Source organism: Oncorhynchus gorbuscha, linkage group LG03 (assembly GCF_021184085.1).
Source record: "Oncorhynchus gorbuscha isolate QuinsamMale2020 ecotype Even-year linkage group LG03, OgorEven_v1.0, whole genome shotgun sequence".
NCBI classification, from domain to species: Eukaryota; Metazoa; Chordata; class Actinopteri; order Salmoniformes; family Salmonidae; genus Oncorhynchus; species Oncorhynchus gorbuscha.
Window position 1 is genome coordinate 88267709 of NC_060175.1, and position 19368 is coordinate 88287076.

Below are 19368 nucleotides of genomic sequence, written 5' to 3' on the forward strand. Positions count from 1 at the left end.
AGATCTTATGTTGCATTATTCAACTAATAGAGAACACATACGCAGCCCAGACTTGTGTGATACTCATGCATACTGTAGCATATGGCTGCATATCGGCAAGATGGAGACAGTTGTTAAAATTCACAACATACATTGTATTTTCCAGAATGTCTGATTAATTATAAACGTTTGACCACTATATCACCTCAAACCTCTAAATCTACTGATGATCATCAAATTCCTGTGTAACCATCCTCAAGAAAATAATGTTGCTAAATAACCACCCTCCTCACTCCATTCCAACCAGGAGGAATACTTAGTAACAACTCGAGGTAGAAAAGGTCATTGAGAGTTGAGGTAATAGGCTGATAAATACCGATGATGTTACTCTGTATCAATTGACCACCAAGTTAATAATATACTGTATCTGGTTATCTGTGTTAAATCTCTGTTGGTCAGCATCACCCAGGTAGAAAAGGTTACAGAGAGACAACCATGTGATCTTCATTAGGCAGATAGACCAAAATCCCCTCCACATTCTAAAGGGTTGAACGCAAATGGTGGCTGCGCGCCAAGGAGAGAATAACATGATCAGAATACCCAGATCGGGAAGATTTCTCCAGACAGTTCGGGAAGATTTCAGTGTCATACAGATGACTCCGTTCTGAGTGTAGCCCACTCTAGATTGACGAAACACGTTGGTCTTCTGTCTGTCTTTTTCTGAATTAAGAGCTCCACCTCTTCAAAAATTTGTCACGAGTCGAGGAACTCCCTCCTTTCAATATCCCTTCAATTAGGACAGAGGAGCGAGCGAGCGAAGGGAGAGCGAGTCGCGGGAAGAAGCTGACTGAGCATTTAGGAGAGATACAGCGAGTTTGAGTTTCAAGGCATGCAGTTTAGAGAAATACAACAACCACTCCACAAGCTCTACTGATCGAAAAACATAAGAGCAACGCAGGTGTTGATTAAAACAAATACAATTTTAGTGGATTAATTGAGAAATAGAATGGGTTCCAAAAGATACCATTCGAATACACCGGGAAAATTGAACTACTCATTATTCTGCATTGGGGTTTGTCTAATAATTCTGCTACCGTTGTGTGATACATTCAACTTGGACGTGGAGAACCCTTCTGTCTACAGCGGACCTAATGGGAGCTACTTTGGATATTCCGTGGAATTTTACTTGACCAATTCTTCAAGGTGAGTATTTTTTCTATCCTGGAAGTCATTTAGAAAGTTACCGTGAACACGGTGGGAAATATGAGGTAATTGTCAGTCATTTTCACTGTATGGTAAATGATAAACATCCCAGGAGGTTAGAGGGTTTATTCCCGAGTTGCCGTGAGTATCAACTGAATCTTTTTGTATAGCCTACATTTAATAAATAAGTTATTACATTAGGTAAATGCACATATGGAATTAGATTTTCTCTTTTGGTTTTGGTTACAAATCCATCCGTGCACGTGCACGATGCACTGTAAAAAGGTTACCCTCATATGATGACGACCAGTGACCGCCCTATGGTACGATTGGGAATAAAAACGTAATCTTTCCTATTGGAAAACGTGTGGGAATGTGACCTCTGAGTCACAAACAAGCTGTGGCTTTTATCTCAGCATCCTGGCATGCAGTGGCTCCATCACATCAGTCCTGTCATGTCATTTCCATGTAAAAGGGACGTGAAGTTCATAGAAGCGTGTCAAAGTTGGTGTAAAATGAAAACTAAGAGTCTATATTTGAGAAATTAAGGCATATATACATTTTTCAAACATTTTCCATCCTAAAAATGTGGAATTAACAAAGGCTTTGATTTCTGGTCAGACAGATGGAAAAGGGGTCTTAGAAAACAGAAAACATCTACCAGAAAAAGTCTTAAACGTGTTAGAAATACATTAAAACACGATGTTGAAGATCCCTGTCAACTAATACCAACACTTATATAATTTCAGAGAAAGTTTAAGAAACATTGCCTTGTGCCTTGAAATGCCCATATCCTTAAGATATTTTCTAAATTCTCTCCCTCGTGAGGAAGGAGGATAATGAAAGTTCACAGAAGTAACAAGTAAAGGTAGACCTATCGCTTAGTTAGTTTTGACTGATCTTTAAAAAATATATCTATCAATTATTAATTATTAGTAATTAACTTAAAATTGAAACACGAATTTCAGAAAAATCGGTAACAGAATTTTTGCAATTGAGTTGGCTACAATGGGAAAGCATAGTAGTCACAAACCACAGTTGGGTTCCCAAGTTTGGAAAGCACAGTACTGCAACAGTAGAGTAGAGCAAAGAAAAGTAGATTATAGTTCAGTACAGTAGAGTTCAGTGGAGCTCAGTACAGTAAAGAAACATTGAGTTTAGTACAGTAGAGCACACTACAGTCGAGGACACTATAATGCACTCTAGTGTACTGAACTACGCTTCACTGTACTCTAATGTCCAAACTTGTGAAGCATAGATGTCTATGGTTGGTTCAGACCAACCAAATGTGGTCTTGTTTGGCAGCAGAACTCATTAAAATAATAGCCAGTGTGTAGAATAATACCCAAATATGCAAAGGAGAATTTTGCATAAGTATACCTTTGTATGCCCATTTAGGATACATCACTATCAGGAGAATGACATTGATATCCATAATTATTATGCATTTCTGTGTAGTACAGATCAGGGACCCATGTTGAAATTCCATTCCCACAATTCCATTACCGGGTGTCAATGTGTCATGTCATAGTTAACACCCCATTCTTTCTGCAGACATCGTTGAATCTTAATTCGGAGCAGATATTTTTGAGTTTTTAGAAAACTCTGTGTAAATTGTTGAAAGTAGTCCCTCTGCATAGAGTTAACTGCTTTGTTAAACTTTGAAATAAAAAATATGAGTCTCAGCGTAATTCTGTTACTGTGAATTGTCAGTCCATAGTTCTGCTGAGATCATTCATCAAAGACATTCTCCGGAACTTTGGCGACTGCTAAGTATTTTTAAACCTCCCGCGTTGGGCTGGATGTGTACTTCATACATGCATCATCTATGAGCAGAATTACTGTCTTACCTCCATTTGCCCCGAAATCCCTAGTTTGAAAGCAACTGTTTTTCTGGAAGCTGTGCTCCCTACATTTCCCCCCATGTGGGCCAACCCCTAACAATTTGAGTTCTAACCAATGAGCTTCAGCCCCTCGTTTTTTGAGTGACAGCTAGCAAGATGCACACACAGCAGAGTGAGATAGCGAGCAATGACGTGGTACACATATCTGCACATATGTGATGTAGTACGCAGTTTTCGGGGACCATATTTGACTCGTGAGTGCTACTCTCAGAATTACTGGCTAGGAAGTATACAAAAGTACCAGAGAAACTCTTTAAGAAGGGGTTAAAACTTAGTCCATGTCACACTTATTACAGGTACTTACAGACTACTAGAGCAGCACAGCAAAAATGTGGTCAGGGTAGAACCCGGACTATTTTCATTGTGTGCCCCCCCAACCCCTCTTTTACGCTGCTGCTACTCTCTGTTTATCATATATGTATAGTCACTTTAACTATACATTCATGTACATACTACCTCAAATGGCCCGACCAACCATGTAGAACTTTTTTTCTCTCGCACTATTGGTTAGAGCCTGTAAGTAAGCATTTCACTGTAAGGTCTACACCTGTTGTATTTGGCACACGTGACAAATAAAAGTGATTTGATTTGATAGATAGTCTGGACTGATAGATAGTCTGAAGACAGACATAGTTGATGATGGAAGGCACCCAGACGGTCACTGCTGTCCATGGGCTGTTTGCTGTGTGTGTCGACCACCACTCATCAGTAGGCCGTGTCAGCGACTCAGCCTGGACCTAGCTATCAGCCCTGTAATTGTAATAATTAATCATTAACCAAAGTGAAGCTTCGCTGGGGTGTCGGCGTTAGACGCAGTCAGATGTCCTGGCTGACCGTGTTTGTGTCTGTCTGCCCAGAACAGTCTCACCTGCCAGAGCGTTCTAGGGGTTTAGGAGAGGGGCTTTGTGCCGAGTGGGTCGCCAGTGACTCCAGTTTCCCACTGTTTCTCCTCCCCACTTTCCTAGTTCTCTTGACTACAGTTCAGACACAGGCAGGTCTAGCAAAGCTGTATGATTTAGGATGTGATGCTAGCAGACACTGAGTCAGAGAGTCCGTTAAAGCCCATCTACCTCCTCTACCTCCCTCCTCCTCACCCCTTCCTCCCCCTCTTCTGGTCTGATGTCAATCTGCAGGGTCTTTAACCCCCTTCCCCCTCTGTCTGCCCAGGCCCCGTCCGTCTCAATATATGTAGTGTGAAGTCACAGCAACAGCATGAACAGCAGTCATCTCTCCCGCCGATGACTTCATCTTAACTTTTAACAACTGAGACATCGTGGTAAGGGGAGGAGAGAAGAGACAATGGGTTTAAGATTCGAGAACATGTGTACTGTGTTCTAGAAGATGGATACTGCATTTAGCATCTACCACACACTTGATTTTGTACTTGTGAATATAGCCAAGTTATCGTTATTCATTGTGTATTTATTCCTTGCTATCTTTACATTTTTCAATTATTTAAAGGACCAGTCAAAAGTTTGGACACACCTACTCATTCCAGGGTTTTCTTAAGTTTTAAAAACTATTTTCTACATTTTCTACCAAAAAAGTGTTAAACAAATCAAAATATATTTGAGATTTTAGATTCTTCAAAGTAGCCACCCTTTGCCTTGATAACAGTGTCGTGGCTTTACTTTCATGAATCTGATGACTGTTATCAATCGAGTCAACTAACTATGTTTAATTGTTACCCAATTAAATTAAGATTGTAACAATTAACTCATTAGGAATTTGGGAAACCACGAGAGCTGTTGCCTATCTATCACATCCATAAAACAGTCAACGTATTAATCATAACCTCGTATCATATCATCATTCTGAACAGTCGTAACCTCCTGCATCTGCAACAACTCCAGCCGTACTTATGATTCAGTACTACACAAATTTGTTTTATTATTTATTTACTAGCTAACTACTAACTAAATGATAAGACAGGATAACATACACACTTAATACATTAGGAAAAGGTCCCTAGCGGACTGACGTAACAAATGGCGGATTGTTACACAGGGAGAGAGAGAGAAAAAGACACTTATCGTTGATACATTTTAGAAACTATTCTCACAGTAATCATATCCTTTGCACATGAACCGCCACCCATTTGGAGTAAGAAATCATGAGCGTATTTATGTTTAAATGTCTTCGTTCACCGTGGATCTCTGTCGGGAACCCTCACTCCTTAGGAAAGGTGTTGGCCCTTTCAGCGGCACGCTTGTGAGGCTCTGATTGTCCAAAAGGGTTCTCCCCTCCCCCGTCTTCTACTGTTGTTTTCTCTGGAAGATGCTCCTTGGAAGATAGGCTAGCCAGCTGTTTTGACAGTTCCCATTGGTGATGAAAGGTGTAGAATACAGTGATTTGAGAAGAGTAGTAGAATGGGATGGTTTGAAGAGTAGTAGAATGGTCTCTCCTAAAATTAAATTCCCATCTTAACAAAAATACTTTCATTGCTCATATTTCATGCACAATGTAAAGGATTGAGACTTCATACATGTAGTGCATATACTTTTCAAGTTACAGTATTTCCTTTATAACACTTTTTATGACATCACAAATACCATCCTATATAACATTATTATTTTTTAGATCACCTGTGACCATTTCCCACGTTCTTATGTTAGAAATATTGTTCCAGTATTCGCTTTAGAATATGTTAGTTTTGTCGGAAAATGTCTCTGAAGACAAAGGAACATTCCTAATTTACGACAGGGTGTGAGCTGTCAACCCCCCAACAGCTCCCTCCTCCCCCCTCTGTGGATGAGAGAGAGGGTCTGGTTACTGTCATCCATTGCCAAGCTGACCTGACCCATTCGGATCCACACAGGACAGTCATGACAACAGTTTTGCACACTCTTGGCATTCTATCAACCAGCTTCAACTGGAATGCTTTTCCAATAGTCTTGAAGGAGTTCCCACATACGCTGAGCACTTGTTGGCTGCTTTTCCTTCACTCTACGGTCCAACTCATCCCAAACCATCTCAATTGGATTGAGGTCGGGTGATTGTGGAGGACACGTCATCTGATAAAGCACTCATCACTCTCCTTCTTGGTCAAATAGCCCTTACACAGCCTGAAGGTGTGTTGGGTCATTGTCCTGTTGAAATACAAATGATAGTCCCACTAAGTGAAAACCAGATGGGATGGGGTATCGCTGTAGAATGCTGTGGTAGCCATGCTGTTTAAGTGTGCCTTGAATTCTAAATGAATCACAGACAGTCACTAGCAAAGCACCCCCACACCATCACACCTCCTCCTCCATGCTTCACGGTGGGAACCACACATGCAGAGATCATCCGTTCACCTACACTGCATCTCACAAAGATATGACGGTTGGAACCAAAAATCTCAAATTTGAACGCATCAGACCAAAGGACAGATTTCCACCAGTCTAATGTCCAATGCTCGTGTTTCTTGGCCCAAGCAAGTCTCTTCTTCTTATTGGTGTCCTTTAGTAGTGGTTTCTTTGCAGCAATTCGACCATGAAGGCCTGATTCACGCAGTCTCCTCTGAACAGTTGATGTTCAGATGTGTCTGTTACCTGAACTCTGTGAGGTGTAGTTAATTGACCATTTCTGAGACTGGTAACTCTAATGAACTTCTTCTCTGCAACAGGGTTAACTCTGGGTCATAGTGCTGGATGGTTTTCCGAATTGACTGACCTTCACGTCGTTTCTCTGCTTATTTGAGCTGTTCTTGCCAAAATATGGACTTGGTCTTTTACCAAATAGGGCCATCTTCTATAACTTTTCACAAGGCACATCTGTTAATTGAAATCCGTTCCAGGTGACTACCTCATGAATTTGGTTGAGAGAATACTAAGCGTGTGCAAAGCTGTCATCAAGGCAACGGCTGGCTACTTTGAAGAATCTCAAATATAAAATATATTTTGATTTGTTTAACACTTTTTTTGGTTACTAAATGATTCCATATGTGTTATTTCAGGGTTCCCGAGTGGCACAGCGGTCTAAGGCAATGCATCTCAGTGCCAGAGGGGTCACTACATACACCCTGGTTTGAATCCAGGCTGTTTCACAACTAGCTGTGATTGGGAGTCCCAATTGGCTCAGTGTCGTCCAGGTTTGGCTGCTGTAGGCCATCATTGTAAATAATAATTTTTCTTAACTGACTTGCCTGGTTAAATAAAAAATAAATTCATAGTTTTGATGTCTTCATTATTATTCTATAATTTAGAAAATAGTAAAATTAAAGAAAAACCATTGAGTGAGTAGATGTGTTCAAACTTTTGACTGGTATTGTATATATTTTTCTCTGCATTGTTGGGGAGGGCCCGTAAGTAAGCATTTAACTGTTAGTGTACACTTGTTGTTTATGAAGCATGTGACAAATACAATTTGATTTGAATGTGTATGCTAATGCTACTCCCAAATGTGTAGCCAAACCAAACACAAAATGAGAGCAGAGTCAAATTTAGCAACCAGTGGTCCAAATCAGTCTAATTCTTCCACATTTCACACTCGTTGTTTGTGACAGCTTCACACGTCAATAACATAAACCAACAGGAAACGGACACATCAGAAACAGAAAAGTCTTCAGTTGTCACTCGTTTTCTTCTCAGTTATCAGACTATCGCCCACATTGTGGCGACACTTGGGAGTAGGGGAGTAGCTGGAATACAGGGGTGAGGTCAGTCTGGCCGGGATGGGGAGGGTGTTCTCTCTATCTGTGTGTGTGTTTTATTTCCGAGCCTTAACAGCAGCATAGGCCCACAGAGACACACAAAATGAGAAAAAGCAAGCTAGAACCTTCTCACACATTCATCTCCCTCACCCTACTACACACGGGCAGACTTTCACCCTCACTGATAGCATGGCTCCATGAGGGTGTATGTGTGTCCGCTTCCTGTCAGGCCTAGTCTAGTAGAGTGGCCTGGTCTAGTAGAGCCTGGTCTAGTAGAGTGATGTTAGCTAGTAGACAGAGAGGACACTAGCCATGCGCTGACACCACCGTGGTAGACTGCCTGAAGGTCTATGAACTGTGTGTGTGTGTGTGTGGACTAGGGAGAAGTAGCATGTGTGTGTGTGTTAGTAGTCTAGAGAGGGAGAGGCAGCACAGTGTGGGGCCTTGTAAGGATAGGTCTGCTCCTCAACCTGATATGATATGAATATCAGCGAGGCCTCAGTGCCGGCCAGATCCACCATGTTGAGAAGAAGACTGCCTAATACCTTTCCATCCATCCAGCAGCAGCATCACATTCCTCCTTCCCTGTCTCTGGTGCCAGACAGGGATCAGGGGATGGACTGCTAAGATGGCTGAGGTCAGAGGTCATACTATAGATGACATGCTGTCTGCGAGGGTCTTGTCTGTCTTGACTGATCGATGTCTGCTTCATAGATTTATCAAAGAAGTTTCCATGCTCCTGTCCCAATAACAGCAGTCTTTCCTATCTGTCTGTCAGTGGAAGAGAATAGAGGATATATCAAGAGACCTTTTGAACTATGATGAAGTTATATACTCAAGGAGTCTGTCAGATACTCAGTGCATCACAAATCCGGTGGGCTGACCTGAATTACTGAGGATAGTCTCTGTCTGTCTTTCCGTGTGGTGTAGTTTTGTACAGATTAGATTACAAGACAGTCATAAGGAGATGTTTGGTCATGGATGCCTCTGCTGCTGCTGATAATGTTTCCCAGCCTATCCCTGCCACATGTGGTCTATATGGGGTGGTGTTCTGGATTAGATCATGGATGGTTTGGCTGTGACGTACCCAGATTGAGGTCACCGTGTTCATGTTGGTCACTTTCCTGGAGTTTACCCCCTTAAATAGTGTTTCTGCAAATACAATATTGACACTGGACCCACTGGGGGCTCTGTTAGCTACTAAAACATACATTTTCCCTCTGTGTCTATACTGTCTCCCTCTCCATATATGATCAAACAGGTTTCTGGTATTGTTTTCATTGTTAGTATTCTTTTATTTTGTGATATTCTTATAAATCATAGTTTGTGTGTGGGGTAGTTGTTTAAATTGGGCATGTGTATTTGGGCTGCCAAGCTATTCTTCACCCAGGTTCTCTGCTCTGCGATTAGCTGGTTTTCATGGCCCTGTGTGTTGGACAATGGGGCTCTTTGTGGGATGTCAGAAAAGGTTTGCTGTTTTCCGTCTGAGAAGCTTTCCATGTGACTCCATTTTCTTTCTTTCTTTATTCACTTTTTAAAAGGCCTTTGAGTCTTTTTCTATTCATGCTTCAGGCCTGTGAGGTTGGTCTGGTCTCTCTGTAACATTAGTGTGTTGTTTGAAAGGTTAATGGAGACATGCTTAGCCTGGTGACCGAGGTCATGAAACAACCCTGTCTCAAACATTGAAGGGCTGTCTAGATTTTACTGCCCTGTTCGGTAATGGGAGGCTTATATAAAGAAGTGTGTGTGTGTGTGTGTGTGTAGGTCAGTCAGTGGAAAAAGGTACGTGTGTTTGGTCATGATAAGCCTAATTGGCCCTGCAGACCCCTGTGTTAGTTCTGCTGTGCCTCTGTGTGGTGGGAAATGCCCTCAGGACGTCACATACTCAGCAGCTGACTCGTCGATTGAGTCGCCCTGACGACACACACTTAGTTAGATTTAATCTTTACTGCCAGAAGTCCTAGCTTGTTGAACCCTATTAGGGTCAAAAAGGGACTCTATTCATTGTGCAGATTTGGTAACGGCACTCTCCTTTTAGGGAAAATGGACCTAGCCAGACCAAACATTGGACTCAAAATAGACTAGCTCTTTCCAGTTCAGATTCACATTTTCAATTAAATGGAATCTGCTACTCTGGCAGTCAGTTTGCACAAGAGGGTGCTTGGGAGATAACAGAGACAGTTTGTTTCCAGACATCTGTGGTGAATGGGAGGTGATCAGAGGGATGGCTGTGTGACTCTCCTCCCATCGGCTTCACTGTTTTTCTGTGTAGAGGTGGGAAGGACCCCCCTCGGTGGTCACTGTGGAAAGGTGTAAACGGCCTGTAGTTAAAACATCCCTCATGTTTATGAGGTCCATGGGGGTGTGTAAATTAGGGGTTTGGGGATTTTTCAGAGCTGTGGGTGGATTGCAATTTGGCATCAGAAAAATATAGCGTCTGTAACGGCTCTTGTCGGTGGAAGGAAGAGTAGACCAAAGCGCAGCGTGGAAAGTGTTCATGATATTTATTTTCAAGAATCACTCAAACAAAAATAACAAATCCAAAAAAACGAAAGCGAACAGTTCCGTCAGGCACAGACACTAAACAGAAAATAATATAATATATATGATCTCCAATCAGAGACAACGATAGACAGCTGCCTCTGATTGGGAACCACACTCGGAAAAACAACAAAGAAATAGAAAACATAGATTTTCCCACCCGAGTCACACCCTGACCTAACCACACATAGAGAATAAATAAGGGTCTCTAAGGTCAGGGCGTGACAGTACACCCCCAAAGGTGCGGACTCTGGCCGCAAACCTGAACCTATAGGGGAGGGTCCGGGTGGGCATCTACTCTCGGTGGGGGCTCCAGTGTGGGACGCAGACCCGCTCCGCTTTAGGCTCCCCGCACTTCAGTGGCGCCTCCGGTGCAGGGATCGTCGCCGGGACTTCTGGACCGTAGATCGTCGCTGCAAGCTCTTAACTGGGGACCATCGCTGGAGGCTTCGTACGTGGAGCTGGAACAGGTCTCACCGGACTGAGGAAACGTACTGGAAGCCTGATACGTGGAGCTGCCACAACGTGTCCTGGCTGGATAACCACTTTAGCTCGGTGAGTGTGGAGAACTGGCACAGGACGCACTGGGGTATAAAGGCGCACTAGAGGCGCAGGATATACTGAGCCGTGGAAGCGCACTGGAGGGTCGGATGTACCGATCCTGTGCAGGTGTTGTTACACGTGGTCTACCACTGTGAGGACGATCAGCTGTTCGTCTTGTCTCCCTGTAGTGCTGTCTTAGGCGTCTCACAGTACGGACATTGCAATTTATTGCCCTGGTCACATCTGCAGTCCTCATGCCTCCTTGCAGCATGCCTAAGGCACGTTGACACAGATATGCAGGGAACCTGGGTATCTTTCTTTTGGTGTTTTTCAGAGTCAGTAGAAATAACGCAATAATGACCTGCCTCTCTCTCGTTGCACTCCACAAGGAGACTGCCTTTTACACGAATGCAGTAAGCCAAGGTAAGTTGCTAGCTAGCATTAAACTTATCTTATAAAAAACAATCAATCATAATCACTAGTTAACTACACATGGTTGATGATATTACTATATATTATCTAGCGTGTCCTGCGTTGCATATAATCTGACTCAGCATACACGCATACAAGTATCTAAGTATCTGACTGAGTGGTGGTAGGCAGAAGCAGGCTCGTAAACATTAATTCAAACTTCACTTTCGTGCGTTTTGACAGCAGCTCTTCGTTGTGTATCAAGCATTGCGCTGTTTATGACTTCAAGCTTATCAACTCCCGAGATGAGGCTCGTGTAACCGAAGTGAAATGGCTAGCTAGTTAGTGCGCGCTAATTGTCGTTGTGTTGCCGGTTCAAGCCCAGGGAGGAGCGAGGAGAGGGATGGAAGCTATACTGTTACACTGGCAATACTAAAGTGCCTATAAGAACATCCAATAGTCAAAGGTTAATGAAATACAAATGGTATAGAGGGAAATAGTCCTATAATTCCTATTATAACTACAAACTAAAACTTCTTACCTGGGAATATTGAAGACTCATGTTAAAAGGAATAACCAGCTTTCATATGTTCTCATGTTCTGAGCAAGGAACTGAAACATTAGCTTTCTTACATAGCACATATTGCACTTTTACTTGCTTCTCCAACACTTTGTTTTTGCATTATTTAAACCAAATTGAACATGTTTCATTATTTACTTGAGGCTAAATTGATTTTATTGATGTATTATATTAAGTTAAAATAAGTGTTCCTTCAGTATTGTTGTAATTATCATTATTACAAATACATTTTTTTAAATCAACTTTTTTGGTCCTCCAATAATCAGTATCGGTATCGTCGTTGAAAAATCATAATCGGTCAACCTCTAGTTCAAATCAGATGTTAGTTACTATAATTATTGAATATTGTATGAGTTCTATAAATTAAAAGAGACAATTTGGGTGCAATCAATACTGAATTAACAGTTTTTACCGATTGCTTACACACTGAAAGTTAATGCTTAGACAAAAGCATCAAAACCTTAACTTTTGTAACCATGCCCTAAACAAAGGCACCAAAAGTATAAACACTTTTTATGCTTTGCACATTGTTTGCAATTCTGCAACACACTTTGCACTTTGTTTGCACTTTGTTTGCACTTTGTCTGCACTTTGTTTGCACTTTGTCTGCACTTTGTCTGCACTTTGTCTGCACTTTGTCTGCACTTTGTTTGCACTTTGTCTGCACTTTGTCTGCACTTTGTTTGCACTTTGTTTGCACTTTGTTTGCACTTTGTCTGCACTTTGTCTGCACTTTGTTTGCACTTTGTTTGCACTTTGTTTGCACTTTGTTTGCACTTTGTCTGCACTTTGTTTGCACTTTGTTTGCACTTTGTTTGCACTTTGTCTGCACTTTGTCTGCACTTTGTTTGCACTTTGTCTGCACTTTGTCTGCACTTTGTCTGCACTTTGTTTGCACTTTATTTGCACTTTGTCTGCACTTTGTCTGCACTTTGTCTGCACTTTGTTTGCACTTTGTTTGCACTTTATTTGCACTTTGTTTGCACTTTGTCTGCACTTTGTCTGCACTTTGTCTGCACTTTGTCTGCACTTTGTTTGCACTTTGTCTGCACTTTGTCTGCACTTTATTTGCACTTTGTCTGCACTTTGTCTGCACTTTGTCTGCACTTTGTCTGCACTTTGTTTGCACTTTGTTTGCACTTTGTCTGCACTTTGTCTGCACTTTGTTTGCACTTTGTCTGCACTTTGTTTGCACTTTGTTTGCACTTTGTCTGCACTTTGTTTGCACTTTGTTTGCACTTTGTCTGCACTTTGTCTGCACTTTGTTTGCACTTTGTTTGCACTTTGTCTGCACTTTGTCTGCACTTTATTTGCACTTTGTTTGCACTTTGTCTGCACTTTGTCTGCACTTTGTTTGCATTTTGTCTGCACTTTGTCTGCACTTTGTTTGCATTTTGTCTGCACTTTGTCTGCACTTTGTCTGCACTTTGTCTGCACTTTGTTTGCATTTTGTTTGCATTTTGTCTGCACTTTGTCTGCACTTTGTCTGCACTTTGTTTGCACTTTGTCTGCACTTTGTTTGCAGTTCTGCAACACACTACAGACTGTTTCTTACATTAGACACTTCGTTCAAGAATGAGATATATATGGAAAATTATTCAAAAAGAAAAACATACCTGAAATTGGCAACACCCACACACACACATGAAAACATTCTACAGTAATTGAACCCCAATTAGTCTGAGACTTACCACTACAAATAGACCTCAGATAAGCTCCCCACTTTTGTGAGAACTTTGCAAACATGGAGGCAGTGAGAGCGAGAGGAAGAGGAAGAGAGAGAGGAGTAGGATGAGGACGAGGACAAGAACGAAGAAGGGGACCAGGCAATAGACGGAGACATATTTCCGACGACATTAGGGCCACTTTGGTGGACCATGTCATAAGTCATGGCCTGACGATGAGGGAGGCTGGGCAGAGTCCAGCCCAACCTGACTCGCTACATGGTAGCATCCATAATACGGACATTTAGACCGGAGAACAGGTATGTTTTCAACTTTCTACACAAGACTGTACCTATGTAATTTTTGCACATCATTCTGCATCACAGTACAATACAATGTAGTCCTACAATATTAGTTCTATTCTCCTCAGTAAACAAAACATAGGCATAGTGCTGTGAAATACATGTAATACTGTTTTAATGTTACTGTGAACAGTATGTAAAAAATAAGAACCTAACCAATGATGACATTCTTGCATTTTCTACAGAACTTCCAGACGACCTCCTGAGGGTTGAAGGCAATGTCTGTTCACCCATGAACAGGAACTGGCCATTGTCAATCTAGTGTTTGCAAACAACACCATCCGCCTACATCAACTACGAGAGCAAATCATCGCAGATCACACAACATTCCATAACATCAACCGCGTCAGTATGTCGACACTCTGTCACATCTTGCGTCAACACCAACTTACGATGAAGCAGCTGTACAGGGTTCCATTTGAGAGGAACAGCGTTAGTCAAGAACTGGAACAGCGCTGCTCTGGTCAAGAACTGGTTCACCAACCTCAATAACTTCACAGTTGTATACTTGCCCCCTTACTCCCCATTTCTCAAACCGATTGAGGAATTATTGTCGGCTTGGCATTGGAAAGTGTATGACCACCAACCACATGACTGCCTGCCTCTTCTGCAAGCAATGGAAGAGGCATGTGGAGACATTGAGGTGGGGTCAGTCCAGGGTTGGATACAACACTCAAGGCGATATTTTCCCTGTTGCTTAGCCAGGGATGACATTGTTTGTGATGTGGATGAGTGATGTGCCCAGACCCTAACAGAAGACGGGATCCATAAACCATCCAGCCTATCCCTTTTAAATGTGTTTTTAAATGTTTTTTATTTCACCTTTATTTAACCAGGTAGGCCAGTTGAGAACAAGTTCTCATTTACAACTGCGACCTGGCCAAGATAAAGCAAAGCAGTGTGACAAAAACAACAACACAGAGTTACCCATAAACAAATGTACAGTCAATAACACAATAGAAAACAATAGAAAAATCTATGTACAGTGTGTGCAAATGTACAGTGTGTGCAATCCCTTACAATACTATTTGTTTACCATCGCACTGCAATTTGACTAATTATTGAGTGAGTTTACAGTAACATATTGTATTGATTACTGTACTGTAATTCTAATTTTCTTTGTGTTTTTGTTGTTGTAAAAGCCTGCATTGAAAGAGTAAATAAAATGGTGTGTGTGTATAATTTTGTTGCAAAATTACAATTTTGAAAAATAATTTTTAGGTTTTCATTGCAGAGTTTCATTTTAACATAGAAGTGAGATGTTTATCTCTAAGCGTTGTCTTATTTGGCTTGTGTGTAGAGTTTTGACACAATGAGTCAAATTCCGCAACAAGTTTGTAAGCAATCGCAAAAAAAATGTCATTTCTCAAGAGATTAAATTATATATCAACAAAAGCAGAAATGCCAATCTTATTTGTTTCTAGCAACAGAAATGATTCCAGAACAATCAGAAATGGTGGGTGTCAATCTTCTTGTGCTGTTTGAGGTGGAACGACCCTGATACGAAACAGCAGTGTAGTGTATGTGTGGCTCTCTGCACCTGGGCCAGTTCTGTTGATTTGCAGGCCTCCTGCTCCACTGCACAGGACCAATGTCCTTTGGGAGGACATGTTTTTGCAGTGACATTAAGATCCGGTTCTGGAGATGGAATAATGTTTATCAGATCAACAATGGTGGGTGTGTAGTTTTTGTTCGAACTCCTGCTTTTGAAGTACAGTACTCAAGATGGGAGTTTGACAAAGAATGTTTTAACCTGGATGCTGGGTAGTTTTGGTAAATTTTTAGGAAATCCTATTGAGATTGGAACTGTTCCATAATTCTCAAAATAATACTTTCCAGTGCAGGTTCCTACCACACTTAGTCATTGGATACAGCCTACTGTTGCAGCTTACTGGTTGTATGAGTGAGCTTTCTGCGCAGTGCTCTCTCTCATTCAGCTCTAACTGTCCCAGCAGGCCCTGGTACTCTCATCATCCCTCTGCCTGTCCCATAAGAGTAAGGAGATCCTGGACAGCAGAACTACACAAATGCTGTGTTTGTGTGAGTGCGTTTGTCTGTGCACGTGTGACTGTGTGTAGTGCTGAGTGGATGACCAGACAAAATAGCGGTTGGGAGTCAGACAGTCTGTTTCCTGGTTTGGCATTGGCTCTGATCGAACCGTAGGCCGTGTGTCTGACTGAAGGCCGTGTGTCTGACTGAAGGCCGTGTGTCTGACTGAAGGCCGTGTGTCTGACTGAAGGCCGTGTGTCTGACTGAAGGCCGTGTGTCTGACTGAAGGCCGTGTGTCTGACTGAAGGCCGTGTGTCTGACAGAAGGCCTTGTGTCTGACTGAAGGCCGTGTGTCTGACTGAAGGCCGTGTGTCTGACAGAAGGCCGTGTGTCTGACTGAAGGCCGTGTGTCTGACTGAAGGCCGTGTGTCTGACTGAAGGCCGTGTGTCTGACAGAAGGCCGTGTGTCTGACCGAAGGCCGTGTGTCTGACCGAAGGCCGTGTGTCTGACCGAAGGCCGTGTGTCTGACCGAAGGCCGTGTGTCTGACCGAAGGCCGTGTGTCTGACTGAAGGCCGTGTGTCTGACTGAAGGCCGTGTGTCTGACAGAAGGCCGTGTGTCTGACTGAAGGCCGTGTGTCTGACTGAAGGCCGTGTGTCTGACAGAAGGCCGTGTGTCTGACTGAAGGCCGTGTGTCTGACTGAAGGCCGTGTGTCTGACAGAAGGCCGTGTGTCTGACTGAAGGCCGTGTGTCTGACTGAAGGCCGTGTGTCTGACAGAAGGCCGTGTGTCTGACTGAAGGCCGTGTGTCTGACAGAAGGCCGTGTGTCTGACTGAAGGCCGTGTGTCTGACTGAAGGCCGTGTGTCTGACAGAAGGCCGTGTGTCTGACTGAAGGCCGTGTGTCTGACTGAAGGCCGTGTGTCTGACTGAAGGCCGTGTGTCTGACTGAAGGCCGTGTGTCTGACAGAAGGCCGTGTGTCTGACTGAAGGCCGTGTGTCTGACTGAAGGCCGTGTGTCTGACTGAAGGCCGTGTGTCTGACTGAAGGCCGTGTGTCTGACTGAAGGCCGTGTGTCTGACTGAAGGCCGTGTGTCTGACAGAAGGCCGTGTGTCTGACTGAAGGCCGTGTGTCTGACAGAAGGCCGTGTGTCTGACTGAAGGCCGTGTGTCTGACTGAAGGCCGTGTGTCTGACAGATGGCCGTGTGTCTGACTGAAGGCCGTGTGTCTGACAGAAGGCCGTGTGTCTGACTGAAGGCCGTGTGTCTGACTGAAGGCCGTGTGTCTGACTGAAGGCCGTGTGTCTGACTGAAGGCCGTGTGTCATGGCTCCATGTGGTCCAAAATAAGTTGTTACATTACAGTACTATTCAACTGGCATTCCCCTCCACAGTGGAATAGTGATTCTGAAGTCGCTCCAGTGATTCAGTCCAGTAATAATGTGACGATGCCATACTTGTTGACGGTCCCATTTGACAGTTTGTTGGCTTTGCTGACTGAAGACCGTCCTCTTCTACAGCCATGCATTTTCTTTAGTTTATTGGCGTCAGTTCGTCGAAGCAGTGCGGCAGTCAGTTTCTCAAAGTGGAAGAGAGACCGTTGCTGCTGTAGCTGTTTACTCATTGGGTTTTGGGCTCAGGATAGATCTCAATATCTGCTAGGGAGTGGTAGGAAGGGAGGTCAAGAGTGCCACGGGCTCAGTCTGGGTCACTACACTTGAGCTAATTCAGTTTCTCCTTATGTGAGGATTTGATTTAGAAGTGTAAACTCTGTGAAGAGTTAGTTGAGTGACTTCATTTTGGTTGGTATTTTGTTCAGGCAGTCCCATCCCTAGCTGAGGTTTGGACGAACGTTTTTGAAAGCTCCTTTACTTATACTTTTGAACTTTTTGTGGAGCGGAGGTCCTCAACAGTGCATTTTCAGCAAACTCTTCCCTTGGCAGTTTTCTGGACTTAATTCCAGGTGATTCCTGCCTTGTTCATTTAAAGGCTCCAGTCCTGCTGCCCTTTCTCTGGTCTTTCCCTCATATGTAGACCTACCAGTTCCCTGTGAATCTGTCTGTGCCATACTATTCCCATTGCAGCCAGGGTTTACGACTGCAGATGGTGACTGCAGCCGCCTGCAGTCACCATCTGGTAGTCCAACAAAATGTGATTGTGATTTCTTGCTATTTAGTCAAAGCTGCATCTGTTTTTTTCCTGGCTGGCTTAAAACAATTATAATAGTGTTCAAGTGCCATAAGCTTTGCAGCTGGGAGGAAGACCATTAACTGTGGAATGGGTAAAAAGCTGTGTTTGGGTGGGAAGGGGACGAGAGGAATTTGGCTTCTGACTGCCTCTCTCGAACGTCATCATAAACTCTATTGGGTTAAGCCTGGGAAAATCAGAGGTAGACCAACAGTTTCCACCATTATACAATGCCCCTTCATTTAAAAAAACCTTATAAATAGTGGCTGCAACCAGCAGCTTATGTATTGCTGATTTCAGAAGCCTCAAATTAGACAACCATCACCAGCAACAGTCATTATACTGAGGAGTCTGTGATTATACTGAGGAGTCTGTGATTGTACTCAGGAGTGTGTGATTGTACTCAGGAGTCTGTGTTTGTACTGAGGAGTCTGTGTTTGTACTGAGGAGTCTGTGTTTGTACTGAGGAGTTTCTGTGTTGTGCTCGACACTAGCAGCCTAAATCAATTAGTTTAATTAACGCTGAAACCATCAGACTGGAGGTTGGTTGGGATCGTTAGTGGGCTGCTGATTGGAGAGTTGGGTCTGGCTTCGGGAGACGCAGGAAAGCCACTAATGTTTTTCTTCCACCCACACTGCCATTCCCAGCAGCAGATTGCTCAAAGTCTCCATACTAAACTTTATGCTGTTATATTTCAACATGAAAATATGATGCCAAAATGAACACAATACATTTTTTGGGAAACTATGTCGAAATTACGTCGTAATGAAAATAACCCTTCCTATGATTGCACCAGTGCAGGATTGTGGGTTTCTTGGCTTTGGTTTAGCTGACCCTAAACCAAACCTCTACCAGCATGTTTCTGAAGTATTGTGGCTGTCACCTCGACGCAGGCTATGACTACATCAGAGTTGTGGTGAATCTGCTGGCTGGTCTAGAACCACAGTGACCTCATTACATCAGCCAATGGCTGCATGCCAAGTCATCGACTGTGTCATTGACTGATAACTTGCTAAAACATATGATGTGGTTAGCTGATACGTAAAATACCTATCCAGGCGTTGTAAGATCTTACATGCATCCGCAACGCCTTTGTCAGAGGATCGCGCCTTGTGACTTCACTGGTGAAAGTGGCCTATGTTGACCTTCTATAATTAGGACCTCCCTCTTCTGACTGACTCTCTCTGTGTCGGAGATTCGGAGATTCAGTTGTTGATTCAAACTTTGATGTAGATATTGCAGTGTTGACTTTCCCTTGAGTTCCTCATACACTCAATAACATTCTCTGTAGATTTGAAGAGCCTGGTGTTTACAACTGAAATGACTCCCTGTCCTCTATAGTATACCTCTCCTCTGCTCTGTCCTTATCCTCA

The 19368-nt window shown here is 43.0% G+C and overlaps 1 protein-coding gene across 1 annotated transcript in view; it reads left to right on the top strand.

The window, feature by feature from the left end:
* Positions 1 to 754: 754 nt before the first annotated feature.
* LOC124032167 (integrin alpha-5-like) overlaps positions 755 to 19368 on the top strand; it is an 86469-nt gene continuing 67855 nt past the window's right edge. The window contains 1 exon segment of the mRNA XM_046344330.1: positions 755 to 1182. Within this exon segment, the coding sequence (XP_046200286.1) occupies positions 986 to 1182 (197 nt within the window). The 5' untranslated portion in view covers positions 755 to 985.